The sequence below is a fragment of the Chroicocephalus ridibundus genome, chromosome 3, assembly GCF_963924245.1.
Source record: "Chroicocephalus ridibundus chromosome 3, bChrRid1.1, whole genome shotgun sequence".
Lineage (NCBI taxonomy): Eukaryota > Metazoa > Chordata > Aves > Charadriiformes > Laridae > Chroicocephalus > Chroicocephalus ridibundus.
In genome coordinates this window covers 59,495,285-59,521,320 of record NC_086286.1, presented here as the reverse complement: position 1 = coordinate 59,521,320, position 26,036 = coordinate 59,495,285, and the positions used below count along the sequence as shown (strand labels likewise).

The following is a 26,036-nucleotide window of genomic DNA, read 5'->3' as shown; positions in this document are numbered from 1 at the left end:
TACCTTGGGCTTTAAAACACTTTGAAAGGCTGATGTCTAGAATTCTATTTTCTGCTTTGTTGAAGTTAAATCAATGCTCTTTTCCTTAATCTGCTCTGGACTTGGCAGAGGTAAATTTCCAATTAGTGTTTTCTTTCTTTTTTTCCAGAAGCTGTACTTCATCATAGTCATCACCTAATTTTATCAAGTGCCTATAGGTCAGGGATCTGGCATGTGTCATTTCACCTCCGAAAGGATATTTCCAGTAAATGTAGTTTTCAGTTTATACTTAAGAATGGATGTTGAGATGACTCAAAAACTTCATGGTAAATTGCAAGTGAACTTTAAAAATTTGATTTGGCAAAGATACTGCATGTTCGGTGTGTTACAGTATGGTAATCGGTAGCTGTCTGAAAAGGTGATCAGCAGTTCTTCAGTAGGGAAAGGTCAAGAAATATAGCATGAGCTACTTTTGTAAACATACTGGAATACAAGTATTCTCAGACAGAGGGCTGTCAAGTTTTGTCTTCTATATGAAATCAGAACTGGAACAAGTGATTTTTGTGCACATGGACAGTAATAGAATAGTGTTTCTCTTTATGAAGAGGAGAAGTAGCTCTGCTTGCTTCAGGACTAGGTGTCAGGATATCTGGAGGTTGATCAAAGCTCTGCCTGTCACTCCCTGTGTGATTCTGGGATTCTTTTATTCACTGCCTCTCACTGTGAAAATGTATTACATGCAAAATTGTTGTGAAGTTTAATTCATTGCTTTTGAATGCTTTTAAATCTTGAAATCTCCAGTAATATATTTTTTTTTAAATTCAGCTCTTCTTCCCAGTATTTTAAATTGAAAGAAAAGGCTAGAAAAGACCATTACAATGAGCAAGTATAATCTTTTTTGCATATCAAACACCCGATGATTCCTGAATCCTGTAGTTCAGTTTGGGGGTTGATTCTGTGCAATGTGTTTTGGTCCTAATGCAATAAAATGTGCATGAGTCCATATGAGCGTGACCCTTATAGTGATTGCCCACCCGCTTAAAGCAAGCATTTGCTCAAATACTTTGTGGATTGAAGTCCAAGTACTTGGAAAACAGCGGATTTAAAATCTGTAAGCACTGTTATTTGTGAGAGACGTTCTCTCTTGTAATCCTTGGAAGGTGTTCTCATATGGCAAATTCCGATGCTGACTTCATATAACATCTTCAGCAAAGGAAGGACCAAGTCTTCATTCACACTTCCAGTCCTATCAGCTTGCATAACTGAAGATGATACACTTCCCTTTAGAGGATCTTTTATGCAAGTCAACACATTTACCTTTAAGGAAAAACATGAGCTCAAGATTGTAACATCTAACTTTATTTCACATTCTGAAGCTTCCAGAGTGTTGCAAAACATTCATTTCAGACATCATTTAAACTAGTAGTTAGGTATCTGTCAGCCATACTGGTCATGCACCAAACAATCTGTGTTGTTAATCTCCCAAACCCAGGGGATGTAAAAAAATGTTTTGATATCCAGTACAGATTTCAGGAGGAAAAAAAATACAGTACTTTTAAGCTTCCCTTTCTACATTGTTTACTAAATATAATGTAATACATGTAATAATATGCTGTGGAAAGTTCTACTGTAATGTAATGCACATTTACAGCCCAGGAGTAAAAATTTACTCATCTAAAATGCTTTCACTCCCAAGGAACTAGCAGTTTTGGCCAGCTGGGCACACACTGTAGACCAACTTGTCTCTTCAAACAGTCCACCAAACTCAATAAGCAAAGGGAGCAGGCTTGAATTCTGCTTTTCATAGGCACGTTAGAACAGGTGGCATCACCTATTCTAGAGTTAGGACGCTATGAATGCACTTGTGCGTGCAATGAAGTTCACCAGACTCAGTAAGACTCTAAATGAAAAAAAATATTATTAATGAATGAAATAACACAACCTTGTTTCTCAAGAGGACTATAGTTTTCATTCTGTAGGCTGCAACCAGCCAGATGCAGTTTTGCAGTCTTATCAGCAAGTCCTCCATGTACTAGAATCCATAGTGTCTGCAGTGAAACGCTCTGTAAACTCTGTAAATTGTTGTTCTTCTAGCAATGGCATATATCCTTCTAGAAGGGAAAATGTTGCACACTAAAAATAAAACAATGAAAGCCATTCAGTAAATACATGCGAAATAATTTGCCTTTACAGTAAGGAATACTTGTGGTTTACAGTAAGCAATGCTTGTAAGCTCAATGTTTGTAGTCGTATTTGCAAATCAGACTGGAATATTGGGCTGGAAGATTGCAGTCAAGAGATCAATACCAGTGCTTCCTGAGGGGTGCTGAGCTCCACAAAGGGATGCACGCTGCCAGTCTTCAAAAGCCCAGAAAGTGAGAGGTCAAGCATTTTGCCTCTTCTCAAAAGCTGCTGAATCTTTGTCCCTCCCAGAAGACAGATGAGGACTTCTTCTCTCTACAGAAGCACAGGACCAGCCCCTCAGAATCAGGAGACCTGTGGCTGGTAGTTGCCCAGCCCTTTTAGGATCAAAAGGCTTATTTGTAAGTGAGGAGTAGGACTGCTCCTCTACTTGCGGAAATCCTTTACCCTTTATTCAAACATGAAATATTTAACAGGAAACTGATACACTAAGACTTAACTCAAGCCCCATTTGCCTGTGCTGTTTCCAAATCCTGGGCTTCTCACATCAATGCAATTAGCCTCTACTAAGCCAGGGGTTAGCTTGAAATGATACATGTATAACAGTCAAGAATATATGTAAACCTCAACTAAATATTCCATCTTTATCTTCATATTTCAACTAATTGTACAATTAGAGTATTCAGCCATAGATGTTTAAAAATCTTGCTTTAGTGAAACAGAAGATTTCTGTGAATAACTTGCCAGGAAGGATTAAATATTGCTACAATTTGAGAAATACAATTTAAAATAAGGAAATGAGTAATCTCATAGCAAAACAGGAAATTTAATTAAAAAAATAGTTGTCATTCATGCTGCTTATCTTGATAACCAGAACTAGAAAAATGAAACATGAGGAGTTCTGCTCCCATAGAGCCTTACTGGGTATTAAAATGAGACTACCTGTTCTGCTGGCTAAAAAGAAGAAAATCCTTCATAATTGTTACCATGCATTTAGCGTGTTCGAAGCTGCATGAAGCTTGGTACACTTCAACATTTTTCCCATACTGTGAAGGGAATTTTATACAAGCAGCCCTAACATGGAGTCTTTTAACATCCCCTACAATCAGCAGAACAGGATGTCCATGACCACAGCCAAGACTGTGACGTTAAATTCTCTACAAGGTCTGTGTCTAAGGTTCTGTAGGCAGAAGCTGTTCTGTGGTTATAGGAAGAAGGTGGGTAATGTGAGGTGTTCTCTGAAAATTTAACATCCTTGTGAAAATACATAAACCCAGAGCTTCTTTATTGGTTTTGGTTTTGGTTTTTAAGAAAGAAACAGAATAGTGAAATTTGCAGAAATGTATATATCAGTAATCCCTAACATGATCTGTTTCTTCAATAAATGATCTGGGGTTTTTCATGTGGCAGAATTTTCTTTCCTCTAAAGTAAAGGTGCAATGTTACAATTAAAGATACAACACTATAAATACGCAAGCATATGGCAGAGCAGTAAAATGGAGCCAGCAGTGCAAAGACAAGTGATCCCTTGGACAGTGGGCTACTCCGCTCTAAGAAACTGCCGCTACCCGCCTCTTTGCAATGTGTGTCCACTCCACAATATCAGCCAGAGACTTCTCAGAGATCTTCATCATGCACAGAAAATTGTTCAGATGATTGAGGTTCCTCTTAAAATGCATGTGTGTGTTTGCAGCAAGGACTTAGCTCAGGGGTCTGGGAAAGCTTTAATGATGGTTTCATAGGCGGGAGGGGGTGTTTGTGTGGAGTGGCAGATGCGGAGGCTGTTGTTAGACCAGTGGAATTCAGGTCGACTTAAGCTGTTGGTGGTGCTTCCCACCAGGGTTGTGGTGGTGTTTGTGGGAGTGAGGGTGATCAGCTGACTGTTCGTCTCTACCGGGAAGGGAGGACACTGCAGGAAAGGGTGGAAGGTGGAAGCACGGAAGCTTGACTTTCTGGGGAAAGAGTTGGCTTGTTCTAAGGAGGCTTGCCGCTGGAAGGTGAGGCTGGCCAGGCTGAGGTTGCTTCGACGTTCGCAGCTGCTGTTGCGGTAAAATCCAGTCCTGCCGGTAGTGTGGCCATGGGAGGGGGGCCTGGACCGACGGCTGAAGGCTGAGGAACTCCCCTGGGAAATGTGGGCACTAGCTCTGCGACGGGACAAGCAAGTAAACAATGCCCAGATGATCCCTCCAATCACCAATCCAACCACCATGGACACTGTGAAGGCTATTGTTATCTGCTCTGAAATACAGCAAAAATACACAGCAAAGTTATTCCATTAACTCAGAAGGATTTTCCTGCCAAAATATGAATTGCAGATGGCAGCTTCCTTAAAAGATGAACAAACCCTAAGGTTTTTATATGTAATAGGTGACCCTTACAACACAAACACAGCATATCAGATTGCTCTCACTATATGGTGTTTTTTCTTTAATTTGCATAATTCAACAGCATCCAGAAAGCACCTTGCACTTAATCATGGAATCATAGAATGGTTCAGGTTAGAAGGGACCTTAAGGATCATCTAGCTTCAACCCCCCTGCCATGGGCAGGTTTCATCTGGGAAAGAGGTAATTTTCTTTCTAGTGGTTGCTGTGGAAGGAATGTCAATAATGCATATTGGTTTAGTTGTTGCTAAGTGATGTTTATGCTTTCCAAGGACTCTTCTCAGATTCCCATAGAAGCTGAGAAGGAGCATAGACAGAACAACAGAAAGGCCGATGGAATACTCCATAGCATCGATGTCATGCTCAGTATATAAATATTGTTGGCCAGGTTGGGGAGGGAATCCACGAACGCTGCTTGGGATGGCGCCAATTCACTGGGTGGCGAGAGCGACTTTTGTCATTATTATTATTGTTATTCTTATTATTAATATTGTTATTTTCCTTTTCTGTCATTGTTCTATTAAACTGTCTTTATCTCAACCCACAAGTTTTTTTCCTTTCCCCTCCTTTTCTTCTTCTCCCTGCCCTTCTTGGGGAGCAGGGAGAACTGCACGAGCAGCTGAGTGGTCCTAGCTGTCAGCTGGGGTTAAACCATGACACAAGACAAGGGAAAAGTCTTCATTCTCTCCCAGAATCCTCCACCCACTAGCCCCAAGGTGTGTTATAAAACTGCCAAGTGTTTGCTTCTGTGGGCAGTATGAGATGTGGATTTATGCAGACTTGTCGTTTTGTTTGTAGACATTTGTGTTCTATGTATACATGGTGCAAACTCACATGTTGCAACAGTGATGTAGCTTCTGCCATGTTCTTAATGGGTTAAGCCTTGTATTTATTACAACGTAAGAACACATCCCAGCCTTTTACTGCTGAGTAACAGATATTTTAAATCCTCATAGTAATTAATGTAAATTACTATATCCTAAATTATTATGGTCAGAGATAACCATTAGTAATACTAAGTCTCTTGATTATTTCCCATCCCCAATGTCCAATTTAAAGATGCATTAATATGCCATTAAAAAAAAAAAAAAAAAAAAGTAGTAAATTTCTAGCTCTTTTACAAACGCTTTCAAGAATTGAGAAACCTGAAAACAAAAACGAACATGTCTAGGATTGTTTTCTCCCTGACATGGTTTCACAGTGTGGAAGAATAAGATTTTTTTCCTTCAATATTTCACTTCCTTTTGCAACTGAACACCTGCTTTATTGCTATTCTAAAAAGTTCAGAGATACATTTGTAATCCTGGATAAGGCCTGAAATAAACCAAAACCTTTCTAGATCCCCTCAAAATTCAAGAAGGGTTTGGATCACAAACAAGAAGGACCGCTATCTTGACTACTGGTGGAGCAAAGAGGGAATAAGTGAAAAAGAGCCACTGGGCAGTTTGAAACGTGTTTATTCTGTCTGTGCTGTGTTGTCATGTTTATGAAGTATTTCTGTTGAAAAGGAAATTGTATTCATTAGATAGAGAAAGGTGAATAACTTCTGTAGCGTACAGAAGCACAGGCCAGCTAACACTGTGCCTGGCTGATCACCGTAACAGAAGGCAGTAACTCCCGAACTGGGATGCAGATGTTAGAGCCCCAAAATGGCAAGATGACACTAGGTTCAAAATTTCCTTGCAAGGTAAATACCATTAAAGACTTTCCCCTGAATTTATGGTGCTGCACAGTCATTTCCAAAACCCGAAATAATGACACCGAGTCCGAGCTGTGGGAATTAGCCAAAGCAGGTGCTGGAGAGGCAAAGAGAGAGAGTGGCCCGAGGGACGGCTTTGGAGAGCAGCCAGCACACAGCGGAGGGTAAGGAGACGTGCCAGGCATGGCCAGCGGGACCAGCTTGCAGGCAGAGGTACCCCAGTACCTTTGCTTAAGTCAGGCCTTGGTGCCTAGCAAGGCTTGAACTTCGGGCAGGTCACTGCAGGAGGGGGAAAGCAAACGTTTGCTTTCGTTCCATCAGGGGAGATGTAAATGATTATTCGTATAATTGCATTTTAAGAATTAGCTGTTATTACATTTCTTGTCTACCTTCTTACTTTTCTCCCTTCAGTGAAAAATTGTTAGCTATGTGATTCATACTTGCAGCTGGGGAAAATTAGTTCCTTGAGCGTGAGAAGGTTTAACATAAAATTTTTGTGGGTTTCTGGGTGGGGACCCCAAGTGGCATTAAATTTGAACCCAGCCCTTGCTGCTGCCCATCGAACCCTGTCAGAAGGGCAGCATAATCATCCTACGTACCTTTGCAGGTGTGCTTCTAGACAGAACCAACATTATCATGAATTACTGACATCACCACGATTCTCCTACCCGAGTTTATCCACCTTATATTTTTTCAGGATAGACTGGATGTTCCATGAGGCCCAGAAAATTTAAGCTCTTATTAAGCCACTGATATTTTAGAAGGCTGTACAATCCTGCTGTTGCTTGCTTGTAGCCTCTGCTTTCAGATAGGCTTATAACCCTGCTCCTTTTCAAATGGAAAAATAAAGACTGGAGAGGACAAAGCACAGGATATTGTTGCAGAGCACTTCTCCCTCTCAGGAGCACTTTGTTGCCCTTTTGTTCAGAGGTGGACCAGCCTTCACCCTAAAATATCATTTTTCTTTAAGGCCTTATTTTTGTAACTAAGAAACTCTTGACAGGGCACACCAAAGTCAAAGGGTGATTGCCTGGTCTGCTTTTTGCAAGAACCACATGCAGCATCCTGCACTGCAACTCCTGGCTGCAGATCAGAGCTCAGTCACCATAAGCAGCCTTCTGACAAACTCATCATGATTCTGCCCTTTATAAAACATTTTCAGAGACCCAGCAGGCCTTATCATGCCCCTTTTGGTCAGGAATAGCCTATCATGCCATTTTAATGGATTTAATACATTCTGTTACCCCAAGTTCCTACTCATACTCCTGAAGGTGGGAAGGGAGAGCCAGGAACTGGCCACCTCCAGTTGAGTAAATCCCCGGGTGTTTCCTAAACACAGCACTTCCCAAACCCCAGAGCTGCAGCCTGAGTCCCCCTCCTGCTGTCCCTGCGTGGCTATGAGAAAGCGAAGCAAGAACTAATCCTTTCTTAGGCTGATTTCTTTTGCACCTCGGCTGGAATGCTAGTTAGGTCATTGTATTTGAGACTGCCGAGGGATGCCCCAGGCACAGGGCTCTGTGCTGCCACCTGACAGCCCTGCTCCTGTATGGGTGCTCAGCTCCGGCAAGGAGGAGGTGAAGGGGATCTCCGCAGGGCTCAGCAGCCTCCAGCGCAAGCAGAAGTACAGCAAGCCACACAAGTGTACCTGGCTCTGGGGTTGCCATGCTCGGCGGTGAGGGTTTGTTCCTGCATCCCTCTAGCCATAATTTTCACCACCTGCACAATCAAATCAGCATTTCGCACTGTTAAAGGCAGATGAGGGAATTGACAAAAGTATTGAGTGCAGCTCTTCAGTCCTTCCCACGTGCTGTTCCCCTGTGCTGGAGGTACAGCACAAACAATTATCCCTTTGGATAATGTCTTCATTATCTTTAACTTCTTTGATTCTTTTTCTGCCTCTGTTCATGAATGTAAAAATAGAGTGTCAAATTATTTCCTTGGGAAACTCAGCTGGGTTACACTGACTGTTACAGTTGCCATATAGTATCCCAAATGCTCTCATTTCCATTTGGACCTACATTTAATCCTTTGGTTCTCATTACAGAAATATCGCTAGACGAATTGGTTACAGGCACTTTATTCTTTCTATTCCCAGACTCTCCCTGACTTCAGTGGGAGCTGTGGGTCACACTAATAGGCCAAACTTGCTTTTTGTTCACTCCCTGCAGAGGATGAATTTCACTGAAATGTAATTCAGTTCTAAAAACTTACGTTGAAGAATTGTAAATCTATGACCATTGATTTCCTCTTTAAAACGTCCAGGCGATCGCAGCCCTAAGGTACATTGGAGAAAATACTACCAAGCAGAGAAAAAGATCAAAGGCAGAGTGGGACTTACTGCACCTGGGATTTTGAGGGGAACAGCTGGCTTTCACAGAGTTGTTTTTCTCTTAATCTGGGCAGTGCCAGGGCAGAACTAGTCTTTCAGGAGAGTCAGAGCAAAAATCACACAAAGTCTCCCAAGGAGCCATTATAATATCTTATGGTTTCCTGAGAGCTGTGCATGTTATTCTGTCCTCTGCTTGTAAGGAAATAAAAAGTAAAAATTTGGGGATAAGGTAGGAATGCTGCCAATGCAACCATAACTCCCCAGGTGCTGGTCCCCTAAATACATTTTGATTTGTGTGTTTCTCAGGCTGCTCACGCTGCCTGCTTTATTTGATTCAGCCATAACCAAAAACATTTGGTGCCCCATCTCAGTCAATTTTCTCCATTCTCACCTCTAACACCAGCTGAGGTGAAGGACAAAGGTTTGGGTTTTTTCAGCAATGCAGGACAGACTTCGAGGTACAGAGGCAGAAACAAAAGGATAAGGAAACAAAGCAACTGAATATCTTATCTACATTACCTTTCTCATCTATGGTACTTCCAACGTGTCTGTGCAAAAAAGGCTGGAGATTCAAAACCTACAGTAACACCCTGTGATTTCTGGATGTTACCCCCCAGATCTGAATACCATGGCAGTACGTGTCTGTCAGCCCAACATCTATCCAGATCAGGCAGTTCCTTCTGAAGTCTGTTTATTGCCTCCTCTCTGATTTCTGCATGCAGTGTTAAGCAAATGCAGTGCTACAGGTTTGTACAGGAGTTTATTGCCTCTGCTCTCCAAAGCTTTTTCTTTGTTGTTGCATCTTTTTTTAAGGCTTTCATAAATTTCCATGAACTGTATATATGTAGTTTTAGGATATATCCTATTAATTTGATAGCCTCTAGCAAGTCCTTAACGTTCTAGAGAATCCACAAAGGAGAAATTTGGACATGTTATTAGTAAAGATGATAGACTGGCTGATAAGGTACTTTTCCTAGTTATGGCTCTGAAACAAGTTCTTCCCATCCGGCCTGGACATCAGTGGCAAGGCCAACCAAAGGGGTCTCGTACCAATCAGTAAGTCTTCTGAGAAGTGGACTACATTCTCTCCTTCCTCACTTTGGGGTATACCTCACAGAAAATTAGCAACACAATCCCTACCTGGACTTGTCAGTCCCTGAATCAACCAAAGTCTTCATAAAATAGATTTGCTTTTTGTGGTGGAAGATCCTGTCTCTATCATGGAGTTTAGCAGGATCCTTGCAGATCCATACTCAGGTCTATCTATTATTACTGTGAGGGTTCCATTTTCCTTTAATGTGTGTGGACCACATCAGATAGCAAGACATCCCTGCGAATACAAAACACATTTGCATTGATGATTTGTTTTCCCAAGGAATCTCCCTCTTGCCCTCAGTTCTGACTGCAACAGGCTGGAACTGCATTTTGCTCCCTGAACTACGGAAATCCTTGGGATTTGCATCCTTCCTTTAGTCTTATCATAAATTCCCCAAGGTGTCAAGTCAGGGTGTGCACAAGACCTTCCTAGCTCCATGCTCACAAACATATACACTTGTAAACTTCTCAGCTGGCCAAGTATATGAAGGGATAGTAGTACCTCTCAGAATCGTAAGCAGCAGCTTCAATGAGAGCATCTCAGACGAGAACCAGGGTGGGGCAGGGGAAGAGGGGACCAAATACTGAATACAAAGTAAAGAGAAAGGAAAAGCATCTTTTAGTCAGGCTGTGCACACATGACTTGAATTTGAGCTGCACATTTGCCAATAATAGCTAATAAAGCTAATAAAGAGTTGGTTACCTTTCCAAGCATCTGTTCCGCTCATGCTATTGCTAAACACAAGGAGGCAGGAAACATCAATAGGGTGAGAAGATACATACACATTTAATTTGATTTCTAGTGGGTGACTTTCAAATATTCTTTATGTTTTGGAGCTGTTAATTTTTTGTTATCCTTTCATTAAAGGAGAAATGATTAAGTAGTTTTACCTTAAAGTTATTAGAAGTGGTAAGAGCTTGTCAGTCAAGAATGGTATTGTTCAGGATTCAGACTCAGCTTGCTATAGAGATGTTTTACTCTTATTACGTTAGAGCAAGATTCTGTTCATTTACTTCAGCAACTGAGAGTAGTCTTCCCATTTCTCTTTTCTTCCACCTGCCCAAAACTGCACACCTTACAGGCAACCGTTCTTCCATGTGGGCTCCAGCAAGCTTGTATGCACAACGTACAAGCTCATTGATTTCAGCTGTATTAGCAATTAGAAGTTTCGGAATGTACTACCATGTTCCACAGTGGAAAAGAGCTATTTTTATAATTTCAATCCAAATTATAGAACTATAAATATATTTCTGTCTAAATTCTTTCCTTCTCCCATTTTTGTGAGCTTTCTTTCCTTTATGTCATGTCATACGCCAATGACTCAAAACTTGTATAAGCTTTCCTCCCCCTACATGCACACACACTTCCTCACACGGACATTACATTGCCTTGTCCCAAAGCTGAAAAGCCTTGACAGTCGGCAGGGATATGGAGAAATCCAGCTCAGCCTCTGTCTCACCCTATTTTTTTTTTTATCCCAAATGAAATCTCAGTATAAAAACCATACAAACCAGTATGGGAATTCATACCTGAACATTGCACAGCTTAACGCAGAGCACCAACTAGTGTATTAAAGCATGAATTGCGCTTCCAAATGATGACTGGTAACCTAGACTAGTAAGAATGGTTCAGATACTTTTTTACAGTATCATCTGAAATGTCTCAGGTTTCAAGTGAGGTTCAGGTAAGTCATCAGTGGATGTTCACAACACAGCCTCATTTGTGCAAACCAGACAGGAGCAGCCAGGGTCCACCAAAGTTTCAATATATCTATAGCACCTTCCCACCGCTGTAGCAAATGTACATCTCTAAGCCAGACGGGCTGCAGCTACTCCCCCTCACGCATCCTGGGCAGTGAGTTTGAAAAGGAAAAATACCCTGGTCCCAGAGAACCAACAATTTTTCCCCACCTCAGAAGGTTTGAAGTGATTTGAACTACTTGAAGTTTTGTGCCAGTTCTACCAACTATAAGAAAACTTAGTTTAAAGCTGAGGCTGGTTTCAGTAGCCAACTCCTGTGCTGCTGTTGTCATGCTGAGTTCAAAAAAGCAATTTCTCTGTGTCTGACAAGTGTTAACATTACTATCTTCCCGATCTTTGTCACTAATTGTGTTAGCAAAACAGCCTCTCATTTATCATTTGTAGGCAGTCCATGATTCAGTTGGGTGGGCGAATCAGTTGCTGTGTAATATCAACCAGCTGTGATCTTAGTCATGGCAAAAGTTTAAGAAGGGTCACGCAAGAGTCTTGTGGAAAGTGCGAGAGTGACAGGCTACAGCACAAGGTGGTTCAGGTAGTTGTGATGTCCAGAAAACAAACAGATGAGGATGGTGGCATCTGGAAAACAGAATCAGCCGGGGCTGGGGGGGAGGGTGAAGCTGAAAGAAAAGCAGGCTGTTGTGCAGGACATGAGAACTAATAAACAAATTAAGTAAGATAGTCAGGCTGTCTGAAATATCAGTGCTCTGCACTAAAACACAGCTTGCTAGAGAGATGTTTGATTTGGCCTGTGGTAGTGCGAGATTCTTTTCTGCAGCAACGGACAGTAATTCTCCCACTCCACCTACCAAATAAGCAGTTGCTTTTATTTCCACTGCAGATAAAACAACAAGTACTGGGTTTAAAAAATGTGTTTCTATCTGTGAAGACAGGTAAGAACTAGAATAGATTGTCCAGGTAGGAGGCACATCTATCCCCATTAAAGATTTTAAAAACCAATATCAGTCAGGAGTTGTTGTAATATAGTTAATCCTGTCTTGAAAAAACAAAAAGGTAGAACAGATGACAGCTCAAGGCCCATACTGATGTTATTTTGTGCAGTTCCTAAGACTTTCTTTGATCAGGTAAGCAAATAGGCTCTGAAAGTGTCTGAAAAATTATTAAGTAAACGACAAGGTAAAAAAAAAATAAATGCAGTCTGTGCCCTTCGTTTAATACTCTGAAATGCAGAGGGGACAGCTGTTTGTATTAGAGGGTTAACTTCACAAAAAGCCACCTAGCTAGGAACAAGATTGCCCTCTGCTGGAAATTTATGCTGAAAATCTAAATACATAAAATACCTCAAATCTAATAAAACAGGGTGTCAAGAAAAGCAAACAAGAAACATTCCAACGCAAGACTACAGGGAAGTTAAGAGCATCTCAGAACTCAGAGAAATTCTGAATTACATTGCCATAAAGACTTAGGACTAGCATTTTGCATCAGCTTTGAAAGTAAGGTAGACTGAGGCACAGAAAAGGTGTTCAGAAGCTTAATGATATAAAGCTGGCACAGATTTGTGGTTTTGTGCAAATATCTGTGCTGATGGAGAAACACGAGGCTAAGTCTGGTCTCAAATTCATATTTCTTGCCATCCACAGTGATGTCCAGAATGATGCATGATACCCATGCACCAGACTACATTTGCTTTGTTTGTACCATAATTCACTGTGATAAAGTGCCAGAAGAGTGGAAGATGCCATCTCAATATCCTACAAACCAACTCAGAGTTAATGATGTTCCCTTGATATTACTGGAAGTTGATTTTTACTGGAATGATAAATAAAGAGTAATTGTAATAATCTAAGATAGAGATGTCAACATGTTTAATTTAATGCCTTTGGCATAGCTATATGACACAAAGCAAAGATTCCTTTATGCAGACAGAGATAGAAACTTTGTTACCATGTGGTTTCATTACGATTCTTAATGCATTACAAAGACAGTAATATAATTTTGATTTTTCCGCATGTGCAGCAAACAATCTTCTGGCAAGGCATTCTTACCAACCTCACAAAACCAGACCTTAGGCCTAAGCTATACGGCCCCTGCATGAACCGAAATGAAACAATAAAACACAATTTGCCATGGTGCAACACGGCATTGTAGCATTGTAGTTATTCCTTAATTGACATGGTTATTTTGCAGAGCCTGCAAATAAAATTATTTCCTATATGAACAGAGCATGAGTGACTGGAGTGAAATCTTAAAATTAAGGAGGATTTCCTAAAATTCTTAAAATTAAGGAGGAAATATCAAAGTAGGAAATATCAAAGTAAGTATGCGACATTTAGAACAGAAGACATCCAGGGTTAGAACAAAGCACAAGGTTTTCAGGGCACTGGGAAGACTGTAAGGTACGCAAAATGTTGAAGTCATCCTCAGTCTCACCACAGAAATTCTGTTGTCTGTGGTGTGAGAAGAGCCCGCTTCACCCAAACACAACTTCAGGTAGAGTTTGTCCTTACTGTGAGAACCCGTGAAAGGCCAAGAAAAGTTTACAACAAAAGCCCGTCTTCTATGAGAGGATGAAGTAGAATATTTTAAAAGAGAGAAAACTCAGAGTGAAACGGTACAGTCTAAGTACCTTGAGATACTAGGTATGCTAGAAATAAAAAACTCATTTCAGCTTGCCCAGTACATCTTACAAACAGTGGTTCTCAATGCAGTGCTTTTTGGAAGTGCTGCAACCTCCGCACATTTGCCTGAGTCTCTTTCCGTCAGCTGAGAGGCAGGACTTTGTTTCTTCTTCTTGCTCTTAGTTGTGCAATCACTCTCCCTCTTCCCACGGAACCTGCTCACCTGCTTCCCAGGAGAGGAGCAATCTCCTCAGTTCCGTCCTTCTTACTCTCCATGTACTGCTCATGTACTAACATAGAGAAAATGAATGAAACAGATACATAAAAGATCGTGTCCTGGCAGGAGCAGAAGGAAATCTACTGGGGCCCAAAACTGCAAAGTTTCTCAGAAACAGTCTTTTCTCACTCAGAAATATACTGCCTTTGAAATACCACCACAGAGTATTCTGCTGACAGGTCTAACTTGTTCAAATATACCCATCAATGAAAATAGTATTATGTGTTCTATTTATAGTGTCATTATTTTTTGAGATTGCTAGGACCACGGCTTTCTTCAGGTGAAAATTAAGTTGTACAGAGTCAAAGAATGGGAGGAAGAGGAGCTGTTAGTGAGCTTTGCTGAATACCAATATAAAGTATCCAATAAACAAGTATTCCAGTAGCAGGAAGAGAGATCTGTATTTACATCAGCTTTTCGTACTTTTTCACCACAGTAATATCTGAGGTACATCCAGTAATGTAAAAAATCTGCTGCTACATTTGTCTTCCTTGAGCACCAGGTATAATAGTGAACATTTTGAGAATACGGAAGCGTGTTCATATGTGGTAGTACTGTACTCTTCAGTTAGTTATCTGGAGTTCAGAAATTTGAGCTTTGTTTCTCCCAGTACTTCCTGTGTTACCATCAATTAGTTTCAGAGATTTCTCTTGCATCAAATATGACTATGAGTATCTATTTCAGTGTGGGCTAGGCAATCTAATTAAGTAGTACCCACAAGAATCTGTGTAACCACAAGCTGATAAACACCGGTGTAGTTTCTAAGTGGGATGATTACTGATCTGGAATGTTAGTCAACTCTTGATGACCCAGGGCAGATGATCCAGGCTGGAAACTCAGTATGAAGTAGGACATCGGTGCTTGTCCCACATGGGCCTGTGGTATCTGGGAGGCTGTGTTTGCACCAGGCTGGTCCAGGTTCTACTTGCCTAGAGACTCCTGCACTTCTCAGTCAACAGAGCCATCAATGGTCTCCTTCTTCATTTATACTCTACCTGCATAATTTATGCACCTTCCATAGAAGCCATGTATCTGCTTGTTTGGCTCATCCTTCCATTAACCTGGAAAACTGTGCGATAGCTTCAATATAGCATAAATTTTTAAAGCAAAGTGTTTAAAATTAACAGATGCCAGTTAAATGGTCAAATATGCCATAAGTGTGTGTTAAGATGCTGGATTGTGAATTCAAATGTCTGAGACCAACTCATCTGAATCTGAATCCTGCTAGACTGAAGCAGTTGAGCATGCAGCTACATGGGCTTTTTCTTGGGGAGAAAGCACAACGCTAAACTCCTTTTATTATGTGACTGCTGATGCCAACAGGTACACATGCCAACACATTCACTGGTGTGGTGCTTGGAAGAAGAAATACACTTAATTTCCTAAAGATGAGATTTCTGGATTTGGTGGATAAAGGAAGCATGATGCTTTGGGCAGCTCATGTGACTACAAGCAGCACGACATAGTCAATACAGTAGGTGTAATTGCCACAATGTGTATGAACTCTGTGTCTGATTAATATTTAAATAATACTCTGAAGAAACTTTGCCTCTTCTTTCTACTACCTCAGATCTGTCTCCTTCCTGCTAAAGATGTTTAAGCATTTGATAAATCAATGGCTGTATGGTGGTGGGGAAGGGGGGGGCAGGGGGGAAGCAGGAAAGAAGCAGTAATTAGGAGGCAACAAAACACAGCCTGAGGATGACAGACTCACTTTAAAAGAATAATTTATACACAAGGAAGAAATTGTGCTAAATAGATGGCATGCAAGAATAAGACTGGTCTCTTCTCTTCATGTCACAGTTTGTTGCTTTCATCCAACTACAGTAATACTCTTTTCTTTGGGCTTGCCAGAATAAGGGCAAGTTAAAAAATAGGTCCCTCATTAATATCTGCTTTTATCTCTCTGACAGGCCTGCACATAAGATCTTGGAATGGATTTACATATTAACTTCCTAAATGCAAGGTCTGATTATTGATATAACCCCCTTTGCTTCAGTAACGGAAGTGATAACTTTCACGTGTTTGTAAAATCTTTTACTTAACTGATAGCAAAATAAGCATAATCATATTCAATTTGGAATAGCTTGATCATTCTGACCCTTCAGAAAAGAGTATATGATTTATCTGATTTTTTTTTTTTGTAGTGTTTATACAAAACACTAGTAGTCTAGCAGTTTATACAAAACGGTACCTCCAAAAGTTAGCTGGAAAATAAAATAGTGTAAGGCTAAGACACCGTTCTGTGACCTGGAAAAATCAGCACGGGCAGAGTATGTTTAGATGTGACATATGACCTTGACTCTTGTCCCTGACGAAGCAGAGAGGAAGTGCTGGCTTCCTACAATAGCGTGGCACCAGCACAAACAGAAGGAGCGGTGCAGAGTCTCTTGCCTGGTTGCTTTGGGCTCTCCGTAGCAATACTGGAAGACAATGAAGCACGCAGACACAGCTGCTCCAGCAAACAGTACTGCCACGTGCATAAGAAATCCAACTGAGAAGCTGCATAAAAATCATTCCTTCTCAAACGCAGCTGAGGGGGAAGAGACATATGGTATATCCTGAAGCTGAGTAGAGGGAAATGAGCAATGCCTTCCTTTTTAATTACATCACAAGTTATAGATTTATTTCCTGTTTCATATAAAAATATTTCTGGAGGTCTTCAGAGGAGGAGCCAGGGACATTGAGTGTTACAGAGGAATGAGATTCGCTACTGTCATGTTGCCACCGAAGAGCTGATGTTCTAACACAGTTGCTGCCATTGCTAATGTCTCACCATCACATGCTGTCTTTTATCTTCATTTAAACCCACACCCTTGTTGCCATTTCTCTCAGTATTAGCAGTATTTAAATGAAAGCTGTGTTGTGTTTGAGTCACTGGCCCAGGCTGCGCTGCTGGTGCCTTGTGACACATCCCAAGTCAGCTCATGCTGTGGTCACGGGAGTTGGAAATGGGAAGGTGTTCTGGTGACCTTGACCTGATAGATAGGACAATAGCCTTCTTGTAGAGATCTTAACAGGTTCAGGCAGAGGAAAGGTGGTATTTGTGGGTCTCCCTTGCCCCACTAGTCCTCTAGCTACCATAATCATTATCAAAATTATGTGGAATACTTAAATCAGCTTCTGACCACTTGACACTTGAGAAGTGATTTAGTTATGTGACATTTTCTACATCTCATTTCACAGGATTTTCATGTGGATCAGTATCTCATCTGAAGGGTAAAAAAGAGATTGACATTAGTCAGGGGAATCTCTGTTGCTTCTGAGGCCATGCAGCAAAAGTTATTCTGATGCTGCTGGGCATGGGAGGATGCACTACCCTACAGCCCCCTCCAAAAGGTGAAAAAAAAGTCTGTCTCAGTTCCTATATAGGTGAAGCTGAGTTTTACTGGAGTCACTATTGTTTATTTTTGTCTGTGTACTATGTTCTTAGGGTCTGTATGAGGTCCCAGCGTGTTGCATTTGTAACAGATAAAATCAAAACTGGTCCCTGTTCTAAAAACTCCGCCGATTTGTATAGGATTTTCACAGTCCTGATTTCTGCAAATTCACCATGCAGATATATTGCAATTATTTTTCATTAATGTGAAAAAATGTTAGTCATTCAGTGAAATCTTTGGTTAAGTAATCTGGAAATGTGGGTTCACTATTAAATTTGTGGCATTGTGTAACATTTCACTGAGGAGCAGGAGGCACAACCTGTAGGTACACTAGATTTAAAACCGGTAATAAAAAGGGAAACATTTCAAGGATGTAACATTACCATAAAGATCTACCGTAAAGTTGACTACTCCTTTGTAGTGTTGTTTAAATGTATCATATTTTATATCTGTGTTGTACATCTGCTCCTCAGATAAATGTAGTTGAAAAAACTCAGTGTGCTTACAGGAAGCGTTTGCAAAACCAGAACCGTCTTTCTGTCTGATTCTGTGTTACATTTTACCTCATCGTCTTTCTCTTGATAACTTGCCTACAAAGTACACGCAGGGAAATTTTCTGTATTTTTCAAATAGGGACCTGAAATGGTGAGGAATTATCTGTCTTATCTTTCAGAAACCCAACTGAAAATTTGCCTCCCAAGACGCTTATTTCCACAAATGTCTTTTGGGGAATTCAGCCTGCTCTAAGTTCAAGTTGACCATAGGAAAATAAAGCAATTCTAGTTTGGGAAGAATCAATGTATTTTACTCCATGGTAGGCTCCCTACATCAGGAGTCTGAAAACGTTTTGAGGTTGATAAGTATTTCATTTGCTGTTGGCAGGTTTCTTGTAGGAGGAGTGGGAGGAGGCTTTACGTCACCATTGCCTTTGCTCAACACAGATACACAGCCACCAAGCCAGGTATGCCTCCAAGGGTGTTATTTGATAGAATTGGGGAAATTTGCAGCCCCAAGGACATGGTCTGTCCATACCAGACTGACACAAAGGGGTATAAGCACACTACACCTTATATTATGCAGTCACACCATTCACACAACTAGAAGTTTTTGGTGCAGACAACACTTTGCACATATTTTAGACGAATAATGCTCTCATTAGTCCATCTGATCAATATCTTCTGGACTAAGAAACCTGGAAAAAGTCTCCAAGGCTATATTTTTCCAGCAGTTTTCCTAGCCATTTCATGCAGTGAATTCTGAGAGTTTTCTGACTGAACTAGGAAATGCATCCCTCCTTCCTATTTATTATTTTATGTGTTAGACTACTTGGATTGTCCAAATTCACATGCCACAGACATACACTAGAACCAATCAATGGGGGCATTTGGATTATATGCACTTCAAAACAAGCTCTTTTTCTACCGTCAATATACATACTTGGCTGTGAAATTGGAATGAAAGACAAACTGTTCTGTTATTAGAGGTCTCAAGGATAAGGAAAGGTAACTTCAGAGATCTAAAACTTTTGCTTTTTTTAAAGGGTCCAGCTTGAAGAAATAAAGGAGAAAATAATAGTCAGAAGACGGAAGGTTAGGCAGGCAATAAAGAACCAGCAGGGCTCTAGAAAATCTATAATAACAAACTTGGAAGTATGAGCCATTTATTTGATTGGAAAAGATAGGTGGGGAGCTGCAAGGAGGGTTTGTTCACATACAATTGGCTCTCATATTAACTCTATCATGATGGGGATAGAAGCCTGCTTGATGATTTGAGTCCTTTAATATCACACACCATGAGGTAAAGCCCTGAGTTGCAAGTCCTGAGTGATGGATCAGTATCCCTGATGACTCAGAAGCCAGGCTCTGAAATTCAAGTGTTAAGCAAACAGACTTGTTAAGGTAGTGCATGATAAAGCACTCTGGGAAGTCTGAGCAGGAAAGTTGTTGCTGTAGACAAAGTCAGTGCATGCCAAATGGGGAGACGCAGAGTCCGTGTGAAGACTTCATTTTCTATATGTGTGTATATACGTATCATACATGTGTGTATATATATATATATATAAAAATATATGGCCCTCTGTGACATGGGAGAGGCATTACTACAGGCTTCTGGCTAAAGAACTCGGACATATTCTTCCAGATACACTTGACTTCAGCAAATTGATATGGAACTACCCTTCCTCCGATAACATTTTCTGGGACCATTCTGCTCCTTTCCCTTCACTTGCTTTATTTTTGATTCTTACTGGTAATTCTATCTTGTTTATATATTGTTTTAACTAAATGCAAAAAGGCAATGAGATTAAAGAAACACAAAATTGAGAAAGTCAGTTATTACTGGAATACAATTTTCATTTATTGTCCTCAGTAGTACTCTGAATGGCCAATTGCTTACTTAGTTATCAAAAACAGTGTGGGTCACAGCAATACTCGTAGTTGTGCACTAAAAGGCTCTATCCTCATTTGCAGTCTCTGTTTTCTGAAGAGGACAATGTCCTACTACTTTGGATAAACACTGGAAGGAATTATTCCCTGAAACACTAGAGCAGGACTGCATCTTGAGGTTGGAAAAAACCATTTTGCCTTTCCCTCTTTCTGTTCTCCCATTGGGGATGCTTCCAACAACAGGAGCCTGTAAAGTCTGAAGTTGTCTGACTCCAGCAGAGTGATTTCAAAAGAAAGAAGCTCACTTGTTTACATCCTATTTCCAAACTTTTGCAGGCATCAGTGATCTAACCCAAAGACTCTTCAGAAAGAGATTATACCTCCTGTGAAGACTTTTATTCCTTGTCCTATGAGCTCTTTATGCTGCCAAGTATTGCATTTTTACAAAAAAACACTGGAGTTTTCCAAAACACAGAGAAGTGACAAAAAAGAGACCAAGTGCAACGAAAAATTCCAGCTGATGCAGGGTCTTCAATCCCCTTGCTCTATTTTGGCTGATTGCCATGAATTAAAATACCGGGAAGTATATGCACGCTAGGGTGAAATTGTGAAAAGGGAGAAATGGGAACGGAAGAGAAGAAGAAAAACAGCAAACGGAAGAGAAGAAGAAAAACAGCAATTCAGGAAATACGTCCTTGAGCTTGATACTGCACCTGAATACAAGGCTGTAATTTTGTTGTGTTTTTCTCCTACTTTACTGCACTTCAACCCTGAAGGTTTTCTCTACTAAGACAAAGTCTTCAGTGGTGCAAAGCATTTATAAGTGCTTCTATGTAACACCTTCACTTCCTCCTATCTGCCAGAAAAGGAATTGCATGTTCAGCTTAATTAAGTCCTTCGCCCTATTAACAATGCCCAATCTACCAGGATAAAGGCCCTCTATAGGTCTCTGGTTTATGCTGGTCTTTTCCAGCTGTCACACTAGGAAGAGAATGGCCTGGTAGAAGCTACAATTGCCACATCTGCTGTCATGTGTTCCACAGCTGGCTCCAAAACGGAGCCTTTGCATGTCCACATCTTCATCAGGGAATTTGAGGCAGCTCCCAGAACCTTTATTTGCTGCTGCTAAGGCTAGATTGGAGGGGTAAAAAGTGTGTGGAGGGGAGCAAAGGGAATGAGAGACATCACCTAGTGAGTATGCTGGAAATACACTGACGCAGTCAGTGAACCTGGAAGCCAACAGGTTTAACCTGGTCACCACACAGCTAGCCAAATAATTCTTTTCTCACTTGCAAAGAACTGGACTGGATTTGCTGCTGTTGCCTATGAAGGATCCCAGAAGAGAAATCAGGTCCCATGGCTGTCTACGTTGGACTTTCCTGTCATTGGCAGCTGTGTCACTGTTTGCGTCTGTGCTGCCCTTCACAAGTAGTATTTCATTTCATAAAGAAGATGATGCAAAGTCCTTAACCACTGTTATTGCTAGACCGTGTCAGATGTTAGAATATGCTCATCCCTACTGATCATCTTTCCAGAAAAATTCATAGTCTGTCTTCTTTCAAGCAAACAAACACATTATAATGAGGGGAAGACCAGTGGATTGAGGCAGAGACAAGGCAGAATTTGACATTGTATTTAAAACTATGAGTGCATTTGTAGCTTATAAAGTCAAGTGATAGTGCTCGAAGTGCTAGTGCCAGGCAATTCACAATCTTAAAATGCTGGAAGTCAGCTGATATATGGCATTGTTTCCACACACCGGACAAATAACACCCTGGATTCTGAAAAAAAAAAAGTCCTTAATGTTCTTAAGGTATTAAATTGTAATGTTGAATTTTTAAATAGATACATGAGTAAAACTAGTCTGAAGGACAGTCTAGGGATCTAAGTTTATCTTGATTAATATCTGCTTACACTTTTTGTCTCTGCTGCTGTCATATTGATCAAAAGTACTATTTAAATTAAATTTCCTGATCTGAAAGTATATTACTATCTGCACAGGACAAATAGGATTGTCTCAAAGCCATTTATTGTATTTAATTGTGTGCGACTTAGAATGCTTTTAGGAATTACAAGAAATGCACTCCTGGTTAAAATGGAAACATCTTTGCTTCCACTGTTAACTTACAAATCAAAATGAATTCAATAAAGACTATATTAAAACAATAAAAAATGAGATTAGTAGTTGATGGATGTGTACCAAACCCTAAATTTCTCACGCAGCTACTGCCAAACCTCCCTTTGAAACTACCAATAAAATAAAATGATCCAGATTGTCTGTCTACAGTCCCATGTCGTACCAATGGTGCTGAGGTTCAGCAGAGCCTGACTTTAAGTGCTTCTCCTCCTGCCTCTGCCAAAGTACCATACTATGGATTCCTACTGCAAAATAGGGTGACAGTGAGCAGGTGAGCAGTGAGCTCAGACAACTTGTCTGAAACAGGCATGTACATCTACAAAGACTCTGTGCAACATCTGTAGTAGGGAACAGCTCTAGGAAAGTGAGAACTGGAATCCCAATTTTGGGCTTGTGACACATTACACAGAGGATATTTGCTGACAGGACAAGGAGCTCTATCGTGAAACTCATTAATTTAAACTAGAAGAATAGGTTAATAGTTGTTTTGGTTTGGTTTGGGTTTTTTTTGTCTGGCAGAATTGATTTTAGGTCAGTAAAACTGTTTTATTTCTTCTGTTTTACTCTGCTGCATAATTTAGCATTTCAGAAATACTGCAGAATGATGACAGTGAAGCCTGAATTCAAAAGAATTAGGATGAGGTACAGCATCAGCTCATTGTCCTGCAAGACCTGCAGCTAAGCATGCTAGCGACTCTCCGGGCTGTCATTGACTCTATGCTGACCCTGCAAAAATGTGTGTTAATTTTTTATTATCATTGTTATTTGTTACAGGCTTTGCATGAATATAGAAAGAGGATTTAGACTACTTAGACAATTCACACAGCATGACTTATATCAAGGCATGTGTATCTTGTTTTTGTCTGCACAGCTTTATTCATGCACACTTCCACTGACCTGCAGCAGCTGTAAAAAGATTTGTATGTGCTCACACATAAATAAGCTGAGGACAGTTTAGTTTATTGATTGTTTTAAAATTCTTAGTGTCATTTTTAAGATGCTATTATGTGAAGTTACCATTGTAAACTGGACAGCTTTAGAAAAGAGGATGCCTGTATATTTTCCAGAGTAAGGAACGAGCTGTTAGTCAATAGATGTTTTTAAAACTGTGAGAGGTTAATTATCGTTATGAATAGTTACTCTAACAATTTTTACAGTAATTATTTTTTTCTCGTGAAGTTAGTCCCTTTCAGCAAACCTTTACACATATGCTGAAATTTACACTTTCTTTGAGTCCATCAGAGCCGCTGAGAAGTCACATATGCATGGAAAAGGATCTTCATCTTGGTAAAGTATTCACACGCACGGCACTACGTGTTGGGTGGCTTAGAAAAACAGTGAAACAGACTGTAAACCATACCCTGAAAAATCACAGTTTCAAATACTGCGTTTTCATTTAATAAAGAACTAAATTTTATTTATCTCTGTTTTGTGTAGCTTTATTTTTACCTCAGGTCATGCATCCCCAAGGATGTCAGAAAATACGCTTCTGTCTTTTTAAGTGAAGTTTCCTCACAGTGAGCTTTTGTCAGTCATTGTCTTCTGACACAGACTATATAGTGTCCCTCCCTAATAGATCACATATGATATACCTAAAGGAAAAGAGGAGGAAATGCTATTAACTCTTCTAAAATCTATCAGTAAAAGAAGAAAAATGTAAGAAGTATCTTCCCTTCCCAGGACCATGCAAGCTCCTCACGAAATCCCAAGCTGTGGGGTTCATCTGCTGTCAGACCATAAGCAAATGGGAGGTGCTCAGGGCTGGGCACAGTTTCAGTCCCTGGCAAGCCAGCTGGGCAGTGCTGGTGAAAGGAGATGCTGACCCTTTCACACAGCTCATGCATGTCCTGTTCTGGGTTGTCAAATGCACCTCTTGATATTGAAGAACCTGGAGAAGTACCTTAAATGGACTGACAGAGTAACAGTAGTACCAGTGGGGCCAGCTGCATTCAATATGCTGTGGAAATTAAACATTCACTTCTTAGGTACTTTTTTTGACTCTTCATGAAGATGGAGAGCACCTTGCCCACAGTCCGAGCATTATGGTTAACGAATCCTTACAGTTTCATATAAAGTTGCCATGTCTTGTGTATGTTTCCATGACAGTGAAGCAATAATTTACCTCAGAATAAAAGCAAATCTGCAGTAACAAGGGGCAGCACCTTTTACACAAAGATTCTTAAAAAACGTGTTGATGAAAGCACTTTCATTTTTGTTCTGAAAGAACCATTTTAGAGTTACATGTAGTTCAACTCTACAAAAATGATAGTTATTTTTCAGAGTCCAGAAGACAGCCTCCAGACAACAAGAGACTCTGAAACAGTAATAACAGTATTTTTCCTCAGTTAATACTCAGTAAGTATTTCTCAAGGGCGTCCAGTATCATTATCCTAATTTTTAGCCCAAGACACAAAAATGAAGTAAGTTGCTCATGGTCTCCCAGTAGGAAAATCTATGTGTCACTGTAGGAAACACGTGGATGGCATTTCACAGACTCTTGTTTCTTGTGCTAAGGAAATGAAGGAAGTTCTTTAAATATTCTTGTGTAGTTATTTTCCACTCTTTTCCCAGGGCACTTCCATGCAACCAAAGTCCCATTTTGCTAATCCATAGTATTTTTTAGTTTTAGATAGTGCACAAAATCTTGGAGGGGCAGTTGCTCAATAGCAATAATAAAATAGACAAAACCAGATCATATGGTTCATGCTAATGCTAAAAGCAAATGATAAATACTAATACATGGTAATGCTAGACATAGCAAGTGATAGAGTTTTTTGGAGGGAAAGATTCTCCATAGCTGTTGCACAGAATCCTTTAGGATCAAGTCACTGAATCTAATTACCTCAAATGAATTTCAGTATAAAATATACTTCCAACCTCATACTCTATACATTTCAGTTAATGAGTCATTCCCAGATTACAGTGAAGGAAAATAGCCTTAATGGATAATAATCAAAATATATATCGAGGGAAAAATGAGGAAAATCTGATCATAAGACACTGCAGCAAATTGCAAATCATTTTACATTCTGGAGGAGTAAGAGTTTATTCCGAAGGTTGGAACACATTTAGGTTTTGCTATCTCTTCTTCCTCAGAGGATGAAACAGATCATGTCTGCCATGTAGGTACATCCATTAAACAGCTGAGAATGTCTACTGGATCTGAAATAAACTGAAGTCAATAGAAACCTTTTCAACTGACTTCAGTAATGAACTTTGTCAAACAATCAATTCTGCCCTGGCACTTCCTGCTGTCTTGATTAGTTAAAAACATGATAAAACTTTGTCAAAGAAATATTTGGAAAACAATCTTTTGCACTGCAAGAAATACAAAATCTATTCACTGCTTTTTGCTTCTAACGTGAGGCTTGAAAGTATCTAGATGTACTTTTTAAGGCAATCACCAGCAAATCTCAGCATCTATTTTAACGGTATTCTAGAAAAAGAAACAAAATCCTTACCCCAAAACTTTGGTGGCCATGTGATTGGAGAGTAAGTACTGTTTCTATCCATAACATCCAAATAACTAATACAGAATGGTACGTCCACAGAGGAGCAATGGTTTTCTGAACGTTTGAGATTTAGCAGTAGAAGCAATGCTTTTGTGCTGCCAGGGAACTGTGTTGTTTGCCTGAAAGGAAATGGTTGTATCACGTTTCCTGCTTCTGGACTCGAATTAGCAAGTGCTCGCCTTATCTTGGAACACCACATGGTTCCCGAGACGGGGGAATAGTTTCCTTCTCGTCATTTCCTCAGCCAGAGCAAATTGACTCAGAACAATACCAAATCTCCTCCTTCTCTGAAACTTTTTGAACCCCAAAATGTCCAGAGATAGGAAGATGAAAATTCCTTTCTGTTTCCTTTAATGATTTTCTATGTTGAAGACCCTCCTT

The 26,036-nt window shown here is 40.2% G+C and overlaps 1 protein-coding gene across 2 annotated transcripts; it reads right to left on the bottom strand.

Moving 5' to 3' along the window:
• Positions 1 to 1,316: 1,316 nt before the first annotated feature.
• Positions 1,317 to 25,854, bottom strand: MYCT1 (MYC target 1). Of its 2 annotated transcripts, none has more exons than XM_063329330.1 (2): positions 25,605 to 25,854; positions 1,317 to 4,359 (listed from the first exon to the last, which is right to left on the bottom strand). In XM_063329330.1, exons 1-2 carry the CDS (start codon positions 25,852 to 25,854, stop codon positions 3,827 to 3,829), a joined length of 783 nt encoding a protein of 260 aa, XP_063185400.1. In that variant the 3' UTR covers positions 1,317 to 3,826. The 2 variants fall into 2 exon arrangements, with proteins under 2 accessions (XP_063185400.1, XP_063185401.1); XM_063329331.1 differs by having other exon boundaries at positions 1,317 to 4,354; positions 25,605 to 25,661.
• Positions 25,855 to 26,036: the final 182 nt, after the last annotated feature.

Bases quoted from the DNA above. Each gene is read 5' to 3' on its own strand.
- MYCT1 (XM_063329330.1), bottom strand. From the start codon at position 25,854: ATGTGGTGTTCCAAGATAAGGCGAGCACTTGCTAATTCGAGTCCAGAA. The intron at 4,360-25,604 runs GTAAGGATTTTG...GCTGTATTTCAG, and splicing joins ATGGCCACCAAAGTTTTGGG to AGCAGATAACAATAGCCTTC.